Here is a 17,483-nt window from a genome sequence, read left to right as displayed (position 1 = left end):
AAGAAAAGAAAAATAATAAATAAATAAAACCAGCATAGAGCAGCTAAGAGTTGTAGGACAATATCAAACAATTTAGCATGTGTGTAATTAGAATCCAGAAGGAGAAGAAAGAGAGAATGGGATGAAATAAATATTTGTAGAAATAATGACACAGAATCTTTGAAAATCAATGGCAGATGCCAAACCACAGATCCAAGAAGCTCAGAGACCATTAAGCAGGATAAATAGATAAGTTAAATAATCACACCTAGGTGTATCATATCAAATTGATGAAAGACAGACAAAGAGTAAATCTTAAAGGCAGCCAGAAAATAAGATGCATTACCCACAGAGGAACAAGGATAAAAATTACAGCTTTCTTCTCAACAAAAATGATGCAAGTAAGAAGATAATGGAATGACACCTTAAAAGTGCTTAAAGAAAAAAAAAACTGTGAACACAGAATTCTAGTGAAAATATCCTTTGAAAATGAAGCCAACATGAAAACTTTCCCTGACAAACAAAAACTGAAAAAATGCATTGCTAGCAGGCCTATTCTATAAGAAATATTAAAGGAAGTTTTCAGGCAGAAGGAATATATCACATGTAAATGTGGATCTACATAAAGAAATGAAGAGCATTTGAAATGGAATAAATGAAATTAAAATAAAATTAAAAAATATTTTTTCATATTTTAACTGCTCTAAAAAATGGCTGTCTAAAGCAAAAATGTTAACAATGTATTGTGTTTATAGCAAATATGAAAGTAAAATATATGAAAATAACACAGAGGATGGGAAGGAAGAATTAAGACTATACTGTTTTAAGTTCCTAATACTATATGAGAAGTGCTATAATGCTTTTTTTTTTTTGAAGGTATGCTCGGATTGTTTGAAAATGTATATTGTCAACACTAGAATGACCACCAAAATTTGTTTTAAAAAGAGGTACAAACAACAACTCAATAGAGGAGATAAAATTTACTCATAAGAAATGCTCAATTAATTCAAGAGAAGGCAGAAAAAGAGGAAAACATAAAAGAAGAGTAAACAAATAGAAAACAGCTAGCAAGATGGTATATTTTAATCCAACCATATCAATAATCACTTTAAATGTGTGTAGTCTGAATACATCAGTTAAAAGACAGAGCTTGTTAGATTTGACTGGAGAAAAAAAAAGCAAGATCTGACTAACGACGATATGCCATCTACAGGAAAGCTACTTTAAAAATAAAGACGTAGGTCAGAAGTCAAAGAATGGAAAATACGTACCATAAAAACACTAACCAAAAGAAAGTTGGAGCAGCTATATGGTAGGATGAATAATGGCCCCCAAAGATATCCAGGTCCTAATCCCTGGAACCTGTGAATGTTACCTTTTACGGCAAAAGGGACTTTGTAGATATGATTAAGTTAAGGATTTGGGGATGGGAAGATTATCATGGATTATCCAGGTGGACCCTAATGCAACCATAAACGTCCTCATAAAAGGCAAGCAGAGGGAGGAATAAGGCCACGTGACAGAAGCAACAGGAAGCAGAAGGAAGCAGAGTCAGAGAAAGATGTTACACCCCTGGCTTTGAAGCGGGAGGAAGGGGCCATTAGCCAAGAAGCGCAGCTCTAGAATCTGGAAAAGGCAAGGAAATGGATTCTCCCCTAGAGCCTCCTGAGGGAGCATGACCCTGTCAATACTTCGACTTTAGCTCAGCAAAGTTGATTTCAGATTTCTGAGCTTCAGACCTGTAACAGAACAAATTTTTGTTATTTTGAGTCACTAAAATTAATGGTAATTTTTTTACAGCAGCCATAGGAAATGAGCACAAGCCTTGTTAATATCAGATAAAGCAGATTTCAGAACAAGGAATATTACCAGGGATAAAGAGGAACATTACAATAATGATAAAGGGAACAATTCTCCAAGAAGACATAATAACCCTAAATGAGTATGTGCCTAATAATAGGGCTTCAAGATTGGAGGCGAAAATGGATAGAACTGAAAGGAGAAACAGAAAAATTCACAAAGACAGTTCGACACTTTAACACTTCTCTTTCAATAATTGATAGAACAAGTAAGCAGAAAATCAGTAAGAAACCAGATTACCTGAATAAAACCATCAACCAACTTGTCCAAATTGACAATTACGGACACTTGACCAAATAGTAACCGAAGAATACATATTCTTCTCATCTGCATATAGAACATTCACCAAGATAAATCATATTGTGGGCTATAAAACAAACTTTAACTAATTTAAAAGACTATAAATCAAACGAAGTAAGTTCTTAGACCATATGGAATTAAACCAGAAAAGGTAATAGAAAGTTATCTGGAAAAAAAACCCAAAACTTAGAAATTAAAATGCACTTCTAAATAACTCACGGGTGAAAGAGGAAACCTCAAGGGTCATTAAAAATATTTTGAACTGAATGAAAATACAACATATTAAAAATTATGGAATGCAGCTAAAGCAGTGCTTAGAGGCAAATTTATAACATTTAAGGCTTATATTAGAAAACCAGAAAGTAACTTCAACTCCTACCTATTTAAGAAACCAGAAAAAACAGAGCAAATTAAATCCAAAGCAGGAAGAAGGAAGGAAATTCTAAAGATTAGGGCAGAAATCAATGGATTCAAATACAGAAATTCAATAGGAAAAAAAAAAAATCAATGAAACTAAAAGTTTCTTCTTTGAAAAGCTCAATAAAATTGATAAACTTCTAGCCAGAGTGAGGAAACTCTGGTGGCATAGTGTTTAAGAGCTATGGCTGCCCACCAAGAGGTCGGCAGTTTGAATCCACCAGGCACTCCTTGGAAACCATATGGGGCAGTTCTACTCTGTCCTATAGGGTCGGTATGAGTCGGAATCGACTCAGTGGCGACGGGTCTGGTTTCAGGTTTAGCCAGAATGACCAAGCAAAAATAGAGAAGACACAAATTACTAATATAGGGAACATTAAAGCAGACATGAGGGCTGACCCCTCACAGACATTAAAAAGATAATAAGGGAATAACAGCTTTATACTCATAAATTACATAACTTAAAGGGAATGGACCTAAGTCCTTGAAAAAAATGATGCAGGTGGTATTTCTGAGTGTCCACCTTGTTCCCTTGGGGTCTCCTCCTTAATGTAAGGAGGCCTCAAGCGCTAGGAATGAGAGAGCTAATGAGAATTAGAATCCGGTAGCCTCTGTAATAATTATAATATTTATAGTGGTAGTAGCAGCAGCAGCAGCTAACACTCACACAGATCCAAGTGCTGCATACGTACTCACTCATTTACACCTTTGCAACAACCCTTAGAGGTAGTACTATTACTTGCATTTTACAGATGAGGAGATCGAGGCTCAGAAACTTGAAGCACCTCCTGATCACCTGGCAAGGCACACACCCAAGTCTAGGGTTTACCTGGCACTGACCCAGTTTTACAAGAGGAACCCTTCGGACCTGAGACAGTCACCCTACATTAAGTCTCTCGGACCCCAGAATATTTTCCACAACATCATGAATGACTGAATGAATCCACTGATTTTTAATTAAAATCCAAATACAATATTAAAACCCTTTTTAAAATGTTTTTGTCTTTCTCACCCGCACAGAAAGCAGAGCCGTCGTAAATGTTGGAAGTCTCCCTAAAAGGGCTGTCTGTGCCGCTCACGTCATGGTGGTCTCGGCTCAGGACCACCGGTGCCTGTAGCATGGAAGAATGTGAGATGTCAGCCAACACTATCCAGCTGCCCTGTGGAGGGTGGAGGTCAGGCGTCAGGCCAACCAGAGGCCCTTCAGGTCCCTCCCCCTGAAAATAGACCTCTGTCAGCAAGACACCAGAGTGCTGCCATCCGTGTGAGAAAGGGTCCACATAGCTATATGTTTATAGATGCACCCAAGGAAAGGGGGGCTGCCCGCTGTCTGTGGGGCAGGTGGGAATTCCCTGAATTTTCGTTTGTGCTTGGAACTTTTTATTAATCACATGAGGCATTATCTATTTAAAAGCACTAGATTAAAAGTCAGAGGATGGCTTCTAACACCAGGGAGTGAACACCCTGGCCCCTCACTTAAAAATCACAGGCACGGTTTCCAAGAACCTGTTGACTGATGGGCAAGACTTCAAATTGTTTTTCTTTTTTTCAAGAAATGAGGAAACATCAGATGAAACAGGCCTCTCCCAAGCTGGACGAGGGTTATTCTTTTGGAAGTTACCAGAATCTTCCAGACTACAGCCCCCCACACAAACCTTTACCATGCCATCCTGCAACTAATAATAGATTCAATCGATTTTGCAGCTTTCTATATGCCTGGCATCACTCATGTCCTTCACACCCAGGTGCTCATTCAATTTTCACAGCAACCCTGTCCAGGTAGGTACTACTATCATGGCCCACTTTCACACATGAGAAAACTGAGGCACAGAGAGTATAAGGAACTCGTCCAAAGTCATAGAGCAGGTGAATGGAGGAGCTGGGATTTAAACGCATGAGTGTGGGCTCCGCCGTTGTTCTACACACCCCAGGCAGCCTTGCTCCTGAGCCTGCACTATGTAAAAGGGGCCAGCAGGTCACCCCAGGAAGAGCAACTTGCTGTTGGTGGGCATGGCTGGCACTACCTCCCTATGTGACCTTGGGCATGACCTTGGGTTATGCAGTGTAAGCACTCATGTTGACTTTGGAACACATGCGTTGACAGCTCTCCTTGCTCCCCAGAGGACCTCAGGCAGCTTGGGGACCTGTGAGATGTGACAGGCAGCTTTGCCACTTTCCACCCACGTGGCGGGACACCACGCGGGAAGGTACAGTGAGCGAGATCTAAGGACAGGCAAACTCAGCTCCCTGTACTGGACCATGTACTGCTTTTTTAAAAGGAGATTACAGATCACTGTGAACTGGGAGGTTGCACTATAAAAATAAGTTCTACCTGGAACAACTGAAAGCCACAGCTGAAGGAATGGGCACGGTGGAACTTACGCTAGGAAGATGGCGGAAAGGAGAGTGTGGGCCATGAGGTTGCACCACCCTGAGAAAGGGAGAGCTCTGGTCTGGCTCTCCACCCCTCGGACAACAGGAGGGAAAAGCAGATCAGGGATGTGGGCCAGAGCCTACACTGAGAGCCACACTCCAATGCACAGCTATTCCCACCAAGAGCCATGCAGGCCTTTCCTCCCTACCACCGGGCCATGGGGTGGTCTTTCCAACCCTCCACAGGTGGTCACGGAGTGTCGCAGGCTGCCTCTTACCCCTCCCCACAAGGACTACGAGGATGTACCCTGCTGAAAGGCTGAAAGCCCCCAGTGTTCCTGAATTCAGAGGCCCTTTGGACCCTCCCCCTCAGCACCTACTACTCTATCTTGGCTGGCTACCTCCCTCGGGGCCCCCTCCCTCTCCTCAGACAGGTCAAGCTTGTCCATCCCTGCGCTCCTCCTCCACACACACACCTCCTCACCTTTGCACGTACAGGTCCCTCTGCCTGGAAGGGCCCCTCCCAGAAATTTTGGTACATTCTTGCCGTTCATCTTCAACTCCAAAAAGCCTGTCCTGACCACCCACTAAAGTCACAACTCCCTCACCTCTCCCCTCCTCATCGCCTGACTCAGTGCCCTCGCCATCTGAAATCATCTTCTCATTTGCGTATTAGTTGCGCCTCATCAGTCTGCCTTCATCAGACCATGATGGCAGGGCTGTGTCCCTATGCCCAGAACAGGGCCTGGTGCAGAGAGGAGGAGGCGCTCCGTCAAGTGTTGCTCAACGAGGGGATGATTAAAATGGCAGTCTCCTTGCTGACAGGATAACCCCAGCCTGGAAGTGAGTGAGCCTGGAGGGTGGCTGGGGTGCTCCCTGAGAAGGGTGGGGCCACATCTCTGCTGCCAAGGCCCCCAGGCTCCCACAGGTGGCCTTCATGCACCTGTGTCTTGATTTCTCTTTCATGGCTGACTGTCAATGCTCCAGGCTCTTCCAAGCAGAGAGGCACAGACAGAACCGAAGCACGAGCCCACGCAAGACAGGGACAAGGCCTCCACTTCATGCTGGGTTCTATACCCTGGAGGGTGTCAAGTGGACCCAAAGGAAGATGAAGAACGCCGGTGATGTTTGCCATGATTTATAAAAGGTAATTTTAAAAAGATGTATTGAAAGCTGGCACACTTAATCCTCATGGCCGCACTTTGAGGTTTAGATTTTTCCTTTCACGAAAGAGAAAGACTGAGGCTCAGAGGGGGCACCCAACTTGCCCAAGTGACAGTGTCAGGGCCTGGATTTGAGGTCGGGCCTCACCACCCGGAGAACACTAGTCCCACTCCCAGCCCCAGTCACCTACCCACATATGGACACACACGCAGAGCCAGGGGCCCCCAGGAGGACCTCTGCCCCTTCACTGTCTCCTTCCCACCTCCTCACAGGTCACCTCACACCCTTCCCAAGTAGAGCCTGGTACGAGATGGCTCATCTCTGAGTCGCTGTCAGGGGTGGTCCACAGGGACCAAAGCTGTAAGTGAAACCTGGATCCCTAAAATGGTGGGAGTTTAGTGCTCACCACTGGTCCTGAGGTGTGACGTGGGTAGGGACATGGGCAGGAGCCCCATGTCCTGAGTCAGGACAGGCTGTGCTGTGGGAAGAGCTGAGGGAAGCCTCTCAGGGCAGCACAGGACACCTCACCTTGATCTTCCCCTGGGAGATGGCATGGTTGATGGCCACAGCAATGGCCACGCGGCCCTTCTGGTCAGAGTACAGGATCCTCGCCTGTGAGCCCACCACCTGCCGAGAGAGGCCGAGAGTGGTGCCTGGGGAGAGGCGGGCAGCACCTGGGCCAGGCCCAGAGTCCCAATAGCAGCCAGATGGCCCTGAGGAGGGTCCTGGAGGATACCGCAGGGGCGTTATAGCTCTAAGACCTAGAGGCTTGAGACAGCCCTGGCACCAGCCCACCAGACAGCCTTACCAGCATCCCCGAGTGTCCATATGCAGTCTGGGTCCCCCAAGAACCCCAAAATCTGTCACCTACGGGTACACCCTGAAGGGGCCTCCAAGACCCTGACTCCGTCTGGCTGTGAGGATACCTCATATAACGAGCATTGCCCCAAGTCCTTCCCTCGATAATAGTATCAGTACCCAGCGCTACTTCTGGGTGGTGCTTAGCACAGCTTCCGGTGCCTTACAGGCAGCCCCTCGTCTGTGAGAGTGCTAGAGGGAGACGCTGTTGCTATCATCACAGCTCTACTTCACAGAGAGGCTGAGCAGGCCTCCCCCCAGTCACCCAGGGGCCGGTGGCACAGCTGGGACTCAGTGGCTGTCCTCAGAGCTCCACTCTTGGCCACTATCCTATAGTACCTCTAGGGGGTGACAGGTGGCTGTTGTTCCCAGGAAATGAAGGCTTCAGGAAAAGAAAATGAGTCACTGTTTAGCCCAGTGGTTCTCAACCAAGGATATTTGGCAATGGCTGAAGACACTTTGGGTCTGCTGTCATGGGTAGAGGCCAGGGGTGCTGCTAAACACCCTACAACGGCCCCACAAAGAAGAATGATTCGGCCCCAGATGTCAGCGGTGTCGAGGATGAGAAGCCCCGGTTTTCCCAAACAGGATGCAGAGTGCCCGCTCCTGCTGCCCAGCGAGCTCATCCCGGGAGAGAGAACAAGGTGGCAGGAGACCAACAATAGCACTGACCTCCCACCTCACCTTGAACAACACAGAGCTTGCCCTGGCCCGCCCTCAGTCTAGACAGCTGGTCTACTTGCTTCTTCCTTTCTCAAGGCTTCTGTCGAGCATCCTTATTTTACCCACGTCAGCTGCCTCAAATCCATCTCGGCAAAACTATAGTATAAATCAGTGTTGCAGATATTTTCAGATTTCTTGTATCCAGAAGAAAATTGGGGACGCGCTAATATAGGACTGCCAACTTTCTCAAGTGTGTACATTTGAAGGAGCTAAGTTGAATGTTTGAAAAGGGGCTACCTCCTGCGATGGCCATCATTTCACAGGCACCTGCTCCGTCAGGCTGGTGCCCCTCCCTCAAAGCTCTGCTACTCTCACCTCACACCTCACTCCCAGGGCCCCTCGTCCACTCAATGCTGACCCTGAATACGCCTGTACCTCCAGCCCCAGCCTTCCGCTGACCCAGTGGAGTTGGGCATCTTGACCTTGACACAGCCAGAGAGACCTATGTTGGCACAAGGGCTTTTGTGTCTAAACCTCACTTGTGAACCACTGCTCAAGGACAAGGCAGAAGTTTGAGTGCGTGGTGTGAGCACAGAAGCCTGCACAGGCGTGGGCAGTCCTCTCCTAGCCTCTGGCCACCAGAGTCTGGGGATGAAGTCCTGAGAATTACATATCCTCTCTTCTTTTTGTTCCTCTATACGTCCGTCCCCACCTCAGTGCCTTTCCATCTGCTGCTCCCTTTGCCTCCCCCCGATGGTCATGTGGCTGCCCCCTCAGCATCTAGAGCTTAACTCAAATGTCGACACCTCAGAGACCTGTCCTGGCCACCCTACATAAAGCAGCCCCCATGCCCACTTCTCCCTGACTGATTTTCCTCATCACACTCCTACAAAAATGAGGCAGGGACACACCCGTCTCTGCCACAGGACACTTGGCACAGTGCCTGGTGCACAGGAAGTGCCATCAAAGGCCCCATTCGATCCCGCCCAAAGCCTCTGGTGCAAGGACTGTCACATCGTCGCCTCCTCTCGGAGAACATGTGGGCTCAGAGGGGCTCAGCCACTTGTCCAAGGTCACACAGCTGGGAACATGGTAGAGCTGTCTGAGCACAGGCTGCCTGGCCCCAGAACCCCCTCCTCTCCCTGCACGAGGCTGCCTTTTGAGGGGCTATTTGCGGAATGACAGAACGAAGCACTACCTGGCTGGCCTAGCCTGCCCCAGAGCCCCATCACCTTCTGAGGGCCTTGGATGAGATGCTGCTACAGCTCTTTAGAGTGGCCACCATGGAAGGGGCCACTGTGAACAGTCACTTAAGGTCCAGCGTACAACCCTCTCAGGGCTTGGGACTCACATCTGCCAGCTTGGGTTGCTGGCAAGCTCAACTGAGAGTCAGATGCAGGCAGCAGTAACCAGGCAGCTGTGACCTCCTCCAGTCACCCGAAGCCCACCCCTGCCACCAGTCAGAACCCGAGCCCCTCACCAGCTGGTGCTTGGCGGCCTCACGGATCCAGCGGATGTTGTCCATATACTGCAGCTTCACGGACGAGTTCACTGCAGGTAGAGAAGGTGGGGACTCTCAGGGCCCCCCGAGCCCCTGTTCCCACCTCCACTCTCTCACGTAGGCTGAGTCCAGGACAGGGGTCAGCGGATGCCTATGCCCAGCGCTACACCAGGCCACCCCCGTCATCCTTCCCTAACTTCACCTGTGCAGGAGGAGAGGGCTTACAGGGGGACTTGAGGGGGGTGCTGCACCTCACCCCACAGGGCTGTAAGGCAAGCAGAGGGCTCCTGGGAGACCCCCTCAGAAGAGATGGGACTCATGCACCTTGGTGATGGCCCAGGGCTGGCTGGGGCCTCTGGTCCTGGGGTGTGCCTTGAGGAATCGCCAGCAGAGCATGGGGGGCTGGGCACTTAAGTGTGTGTGGGGGGTGGTGGGGAGGCAACAGCAGCTCTGCAGCAGGCCAGCTGCGGGCTCAGAAAAAAGAGAGAAGACATCAAGGCAGAAGCAGCAGGGGGGTGGCCCACACTGTGAGACCTGAAAAGTCACTCAGCACTGCGGTGGGCAGTAGGAAGACTGGGCCTTTCACATGCTTGGCTACAGGGTGGATCGGCCCCCTGAATCAGAGTTTGGGCACACTCTATTCCAGCCCTGCAGCAGAGATTCTGGGGGCGTAGGCCTGGGCAGTTGCAGGGGTCTACCTGTGGATCAGATCCCCTGCCTAAGGCTCTGCACAGTCCTCCCAACTCTGGGAACCAGCAAGGTCAGTGATCATAGGATAGAATGCACAGACCTGTGTAGCCCAGTGCCCAATACATTCGTTTCCTCAGCAAATGCTTAGGAAGAGCCAACTGTATGCAGACACCATGCTGGGCACTGGGAAGCAAAGAGTACTACGTGGTATGAGGACAATAAGAATGGGGTGAGACAATGACTAGGTGGGAGGTTCAGGGGACCAAGGAGGCCTCTCTGAGAGGGTGACACTCAAGCAGAATTCTAAATGCTAAGGAGGAACCAGCTATGTGAATGCCTGAGGGAACGGGGTTCTAGGCAGAACAAGTGCGAAGGCCCTGAGGTGGAACAGCTTGGTCCACCCAGTAATAGCAGAGACCAATGCGGAGGAGGTGGCTGCCGTGGTGCACCAGGGCGGACTGTGCTCATAAGAGCAGACGGCTAAATCATCAGGAATTTTATGAGCTGGTTGTTAAACACAGACACCATTAAACACTTAATTAAGTGAACTTAGAGCTAAATAAATTGTATTAAAAGCGAAGGCAATCCTTGCAGCCCTCGCCTCCTGACTGACTGCACTGTGCTATGTATATGCCCTCACAGCTGGTTCCATCTACGCGTGCGTAGTGGAGACGTGTGTGATGGTGGCCACACATGTCCCCTCCAGCTCCACATCCAGTGATATCACAGCGACATCATGCACACCAGCAAGCACAACAAACCAGGGCTTCTTTCTGAGAGCTGGCTATAAAATATCCACCAGCGCCCACTGGAGGCAGGAGCAGGGCCAGTAGGGCAGGGCTCACCCCCTGGAGGGGTGTGGAGCTATTCTTGAGCCAGAGGAGTCCTCAGAAGGCATCTGATGAGGTTCAAACAGAGAAGGCCCTCAACCTCGCCTATTCCTCCACCCTCAGCTTTGCCCCAGCCTGTGTCCTCCCACATAGGTGGTCCTCCAACACCTAGCCTGGTTCCCTGCCCTAGGTCCATGCACCTGGGACCAGTCACCTACACAGGATGCTGGCAGCAAGAGTAAAATGGCCCCTGGGAATTTAGAGCAACGAGCAAAGGCCCAACAACCCACACCAAGGTGCAGGAGATGTAAAAAAGGCCCGCCTGGACTTGCCAAAAACCTTCAGAGAAGCTTCGGGAGAAGAGCTGGACAGATGAGGATGTTTCATAAACTAACTGCCTCCTCCTCCCCAGGTAACAAACTACAACATCAAACCCATTCAACAAGAACAGACTGTGATGAGAAAAGGGGATGGGCATGCAGACATGGGGAGACCACAATCACCCTGGTAAAAGGGCAAGACCAACACTTTGTGTCAGCAAAATCAAAGATAAACCTGAGAAACTCTGACATAAAAACATGAGCGTGGAAGGTAGAACAGGGAAGCCCCTGCACTGGCAGGCGGTCTCACAAAAGCTTGCACCTGAGGTCCCAAGCTCATGTGCCTGCAGGGGCATAGTGGGGTGTGATGGGGACTGAATAGGGCTGTGATAGGGACATGACGGGGGTCGTGATGGGTCCCTAGTGGGGCTGTGATGGGGACCATGATGGGAGCGTGATGGGATGTGATGGGGCCATGATGAGACTGTGAATGGGGTCTGTGATGGGGCCCTGATAGGGGTATGATAGGGCCATGAAGGGGCTCTGATCAGAGCTGTGATGGGAGCGTGATGGAAGCTATGATGATGCCGTGATGGTGGGGTTGTGATGGGGGCAAGATGGGGCTATGGTGGGGCCATGAGGGGGGCATGATGGGGTTGTGATGGGTCTATGATGGGGCCATGAGGGGGACATGATGGCAGCCGTGATTGGGGTGTGATGAGGCCATGATGGGAGCATGATGTGGTGCGATGGGGCCATGATAAGACTGTGAATGGGGGCTGTGATGGGGCCATGATGGGACTGTGATAGGGCCATGAAAGGGCTCTGATTAGGGTTGTGATGGGGATATGATGAAAGCTAAGATGGCACCATGACGGTGGGGTGTGACAGGGGCAAGATGGGGCTATGATGGGATCATGAGGGGGGCATGTTGGGGCTGTGATGAGGCCATGATGGAGACATGATAGTCGTCGTGATTGGGGCTTGATGAGGCCATGATGGGAGCTGTAATGGGGCTGTGATGAGACCGTAACGAGGGCTGTGATGAGGACATGATGTGGGTTTGATGGGAACATAATTCGGGTTTGATGGTGGTGTAATGGGAGCGGTGATGGAGCCATGACGGGAGCATGATGCGGGCTGTGATGGGAGGGTGATGAGGGCCATGATGGGGGTGTGATGGCGGCATGATGGGGGAATGATGAGGTCTGTGATGGGGGCGTGATGTGAGCATTATGGGGGTTGTGATGGGATGGTGATGAGGGCTGTGATAGGGTGTGATGGGGATGTGATGGGAACGTGATGAAGGCTGTGATTGGGGCATGATGGGACCATGATGGGGGCATGATGGGGGGAGTGATGAGGCCTGCATGGAGGTATGATGAAGTATGATGGGGCCGTGAGAGGGCATGATGGGGGCCACGATGAAGGAAGTTGGGCCTGAGAGCAACCATGGCCAGGGAACACTGTATATTGGGTCTGTGACCACTCAGAGCCAGGTGTCCAGCAAGCCCTGCATGTGACTTCTCAGTAACCCGAGTCCGTAAGCTGCTCTGAGTGCTTTCTGTCCCTTGCAACCAAGGGTCCTGACTAGACAGAGCTGGGCACACAGAGGCTGGGCTGGAATGCGGGCCTGTGCTCCTCACAGCACCACAACACTGTGATAACAAAGAGGCCAGGGCCTGCTTCAGAATAATATTTGGGGATCAAGATCTTCCACACTTCCCTTACTATTATTACCGTTCTTTTGCATAGCCCACTGAGTGCCCCCCAGATGTTCAAAACCATCTGGGTCTGGGGTCCAGGGCAGAATCTGCCACAGCTGCCAGGCGGGTGTATGGTGAGAGTCTCACCCAACGGAGGCAGGACTAAGGGACCACCCCACCCATAAGTATCCCCGACTGCATTACCTCCACCAGCAATGGCCTCCTCCAGCACAGACGTGGCCAGCTGGTCTGTGACAGCCAGGTCCTGGGGGTCCCCCGACGTGCACACCCAGCGGAAAGGCCCGAAACCCTGGGAGAAGATGTCCCTGCAAGGGCAAATGGCCTATCACACTGGGCATGCCTGGCCGGCATCATGACCCCAGAGCTCAGGGTGAAGGCCGAGTACAGGCTGGGGTAGAGGACACAGCGTGTGAGCATCTGTAGTGAGGTGGGGCTTCCGCCTCTGGACTTCTTGCCGAAGACCCTTGCCCCTAAATTGGACAGGAAGCTTCAGAGCCACAGGTTAGGAACAAGAGGCCCAATTTAGCCCAGGGCAGCCTGGCTAGTGGGGCAGCTCTGTCCCTCCTCCCTCTCCTCCCGTTCTGTGCCCCTTCCAGGGGTCCTGAATCACCACACGAGCCCCTGCAGGTCCCCCAGGCCAGGCCTGGCTGCTCCACACCTGTTTCTGCCACCCTGCCCTGGACACCTGCCCTGCCCTCCCAGTGAGCCTGAGGCTAGGGATGGGAGCACCTACAGGACTGAGGAGGAATGGGTATGGGTGCTTGTCAATGTACTTTCTTTGGGACGTTCCTGCACGTTTTACATTCAAAGAAAGACTGCCTCATATATTTGCCCTCTCCTTATCCTTCCACCCCCTCAGTCCCCTCTCTCCTGCACCATCTCTAGCTGTAGCCACAGGGAGCTGCAGCACAGACAAGCAGAAATTTCCTTAAATTGCTTTACAAAGACAACCTGGAAATCTGACAACTAAACACAAATATTTGGGAGAAACAAGAAAATACAGGGACTTGGCCTTCTGCAAATTTGCTTTAGGTGAACTGACCTTCCTAGGTGACCAATCTTGATGTCCACTGTATGGCCTCTGTGACCTTCAGCCACCACTCTCCCCAGCACCAGTCAGTGCCTCCTCTCGTGGGCTACCCTTGGGTCCTTCTCCTCAGAGAGACCCCAGGTGTCTCCAGCCCACAGCCTGGTGGCCCACCCCACCCCTGGTCCTGCTCCCACACCACAAGGAACTCCAGAATGCAGAGTTTGGTCTTCTTACCTCCATCCTTCTCCATCCCCTCTCTCTGCACATCAAAGACTGGTGAATCTTCCAAAACATATTGACACCTCCCTTCCTCTCCACCCCCATCACTGGCTGGAAGTCTTCAGCAGCTCCCCCAGCCTACAGGAGAAGGTCCAACTCCCTCGTCTTGTCTTTCGAAGCCTCCACCTGTGACCCCACGTCACCTTTCCCGGTTACCTCCCCTCCTCCCTGCTTGTCCTGGTGTGTGCTTCAGAAGGTGCATGGACTGCTGGCACTCGTGCATCAGACCATCACTGCCATCACTGCCTTGTCCCAAGGCCCCAGGGGCGGGCACCTCCTCGAGGCCCCATTTAGGACTGGGATGTGCACCTCAGGAGTGGCCTTGCTGCTGACTCCTGTGGCCTTGTCCTGGAGGCCCTAGAAAGGTCTCTCACATGTTTCAGCCCCTCTTCCCCTGAGTTTTATGGTGGAAATCCTCTTGACTCCCTGAAGCCCCATGTAGGTCTCAGGGCATGCCCTTGGTGATGGTTAAAGGATTAGGCTTCCCAATCTAATGTCCAGAGCCCAGGCCTGGATGGGATGGAGTGGCACTGGGCACTGTAGACCTGGCAGCCCCCCTTCACCTACCCCATAATATGCTGGACATAGGAGGGGTAGCGAAATTCCATCCTATTGGCCTCTTTCTTCTCCACGTCAGCTCCTGCAGACAGAGCACCCCAGCTGACTCACCTGGGCGCTGTAGATGGCAGGCGGGGGCAGGGGCATCAGGAAGGGCACGGGGCTGTACACTGTGAGGACACACATGGTCATCATACAACCCCATAGGAGCCATATGTGAGAAACAGCTTCTGTATCCAACAGAGGGCAGAGGGGGCTGAGGAAGCTCTTCTGGTCCTGATAGGGAGGACCCTGCAGTCTTTTTCAAGTACAAGAAGAACCGCAGAACGCCAGTGCAGAACCCTGTGCAGTATGCTGCCATTTGCGTGTGACAGTGGGGGATCGGCGGTACATGCTTTCCCGAGATGCAAACCCATCTCACGATGGATGCTTGGGAGCCCTCTCAGAGGGAGCGGGGTGCAGGAGACAGGCTGAAGGGAGACTTCTCCCTGTGCATCTGTCTGTAACTTTTGAATGCTATACTCTGTGAACAAATCGTCTGTTTTACAGAAAGAAATTACTGTTGTAAAAAAACTTTTGCACACTGGAGCTTGGCCTGAGACTCGAACTTGCTCTCTTCAGGGTACCTTATGTTGTTCATGTAAACGAAGAAACTGAGGCCAGAGAGGCCAAGCCACCTGTCAGGACTGGCTTCTAGAAGACCTGGATAGAGGCATGTGAAGCCAGCAGGCTCGTCACCCTGGCCCTGGACATTGACAGGGCTTCCCTGACTGAGAGAGAGGAGGCCCAGAGCTGGTGTGTCTGTGACCCTGGCCGCCTGCCCCTCTCACCTGCTCGCTGGGCCTCCAAGAGGAAGGCATTGCCGTAGTCCCAAAAGAAGAAGCTCTCCTGTGCCAACCTGTTGATGGCTGTGACCTGCCTCCTCAGGCTGCAAGGAGAAACCTGTCAGCTCAATGCCCCCATGCCTTCCTGCCTCCTCCCTGGGCTTGCTCCTCCAAGCTCACTTCTGCCTCCATGCTCTCCCGTCCTGGCATCCCCTTAAATTCTCAATGGCTTTCCAGACCAGCTGGCAACCCCCAAGCACACATTTACTGACAAACGCCCTTCTCAAAAGCTTTCTCAGGCTGGTGGCTCACAACTTTACCAGTGTTCGCTGAGCACCAACTGTGTCAGAAGCGGCACTGGGCATTTTACAAATACCTTTCGTTTTGCTCCCAATATTCCCACGAGGCCTATATTTTCATGACTTCCCTCTGACATATGAGCAGACAGAGGCTCAGAGAGGTTAAGGGTTTTGCCCAAGACCACGCAGCTGTTGACTGGAGAACCAGGCTCACGCCAGAGCAAGACGAGAAAGGCTACCCCATCCCACTGCATGTGTATACACCATGCACATACGTGCACATGTGCACACACACAGACACACCTCTCCTGCACCAGGCCCTTGAATGCTTCAGGGTTGGAGGCCAGGAGGTTCTGGGCCTCCAAGAAGCCAAGCTGTACAGGGTAGTAGCCACCATTGAAGGGGTTGTGACAAGATGTCTGGTCTGACCCCAGGTCCACCAGGAGCTCCCCTGTTGTGTCCAGCTCATGTACCAGGCGCTCCCTGGGTAAGACATGGGCACTTAGTACAGGGCAGGGGACAGTCTGGGCCTCAGGTGAGGGGTTGGTGAAGAAAGGGCTGTAGCACATTTGCCAGCCAAAGGTCAATACCCAGGGATGGAGTCTAATTGGGCTTTCCCCCAGAAAGAGTGCTGGCAAGAAGGCAGCTGAGGCCGACAGAGAGGGCGGCTGTGAGCTCAGGCAAGAAGCCTTGGCTCTGAGAGGCAGGAGCACCTGGCCAGCATCAGGACCTGCACCGGAGAGGGTCACCTGGGGTCCCTGAGGCTGCCACTCCCTCTCCTTACCCCTGCTCACCAAAGATTCACCACGTTGCCATGGTAGCCAAGGCTGAGCACCTCCTTCTTTTTCTTTGCTTCCCTAAAAGGACACAAAGTTGGACCAAGATGGCCCTGTCACATCTGTCCACAACTGCCCTGTGACAAACCTCTACTTCCACCAATACGTGTTGAGCACAAAGTGACAAAAATATGAAAGGCCCAATCCAAAAACAAAAACCAAACCCACCACCATTGAGTTGGTTCCTATTCCTAGCAACCCTATGGGACAGAGTAGAACTGCTCCATAGGGTTTCCAAGGCTGTAAATCCTTATGGAAGCAGATTGCCACATCTTTTTCCCACAGAGCAGCTGGTGGGTTCAAACAGACCTTTCAGCTGGTGGCTGAGCGGTTTAACCACTGCACCACTAGGACTCCTTGAAAGGCCCATGTGACCCTCCAAAGTCTTGTGTGTGAGTGTAGGGCCTGTGTCAAGAGGCATAACACATATGGGGAGCATGGTGACAGTTGGGAGCATGAACATGACAATGGTATCGATTATCCCAAACATGACTTATGGAATTAGAGTTATTGCTACAAGAACTCAAGTGCGGGACTTTTCTAGAACTCACTAAAAGTGATCCTGAAAATTAGAGAATTCACTAAGATGATTTTAAAAATTATTTGGAAAAATAAAGGACAAGGAAAATCAAAGCATATTTTGGAGGAAGGAAGATTTGAATAAATAACAGCCCTTACAGGTATTAGAAGGTATCACAAAGCAACAATAAGTAGAACAGTGTGGCACCAGCTCAGAAATGGAGGTTTTGCCATCGAAAAATGCCATGCACAGCTGAGCAGGTACCAGAGGGGACCAATGTGCTCTTCTCTTCCCAGTGCTCAAAGTTAATAAAGCAGGAAAACAAACAAACAACACGTAATCACAAAGCAGTGAGGGAGGCCATTCTGAACCTTGAAGTGTTTGGGGGAAGGAGAATTGAATTCCCACTGCAGCACCAGGGAAGGAATCGCGAGCCCCTGGGAGGCTCATTCCAT

General features: G+C 50.7%; 1 protein-coding gene across 1 annotated transcript in view; it reads right to left on the bottom strand.

Moving 5' to 3' along the window:
• Window positions 1-17,483, bottom strand: part of UROC1 (urocanate hydratase 1) — a gene marked incomplete at its 5' end in the record, with an annotated part of 51,518 nt that overhangs the window by 7,854 nt on the left and 26,181 nt on the right. The window contains 8 exons of the mRNA XM_049863420.1: window positions 3,569-3,668; window positions 6,622-6,720; window positions 9,095-9,165; window positions 12,866-12,987; window positions 14,559-14,631; window positions 15,380-15,477; window positions 15,976-16,155; window positions 16,467-16,529. Coding sequence (XP_049719377.1) covers window positions 3,569-3,668; window positions 6,622-6,720; window positions 9,095-9,165; window positions 12,866-12,987; window positions 14,559-14,631; window positions 15,380-15,477; window positions 15,976-16,155; window positions 16,467-16,529 — 806 coding nt within the window. The remainder of the gene's footprint in view (window positions 1-3,568; window positions 3,669-6,621; window positions 6,721-9,094; window positions 9,166-12,865; window positions 12,988-14,558; window positions 14,632-15,379; window positions 15,478-15,975; window positions 16,156-16,466; window positions 16,530-17,483) is intronic.

This window comes from Elephas maximus, chromosome 20, assembly GCF_024166365.1.
Source record: "Elephas maximus indicus isolate mEleMax1 chromosome 20, mEleMax1 primary haplotype, whole genome shotgun sequence".
In the NCBI taxonomy this organism is placed as follows: domain Eukaryota; kingdom Metazoa; phylum Chordata; class Mammalia; order Proboscidea; family Elephantidae; genus Elephas; species Elephas maximus.
Note: the sequence above shows the minus strand (reverse complement) of the source record. Positions and strands in the feature narration are given on the sequence as shown.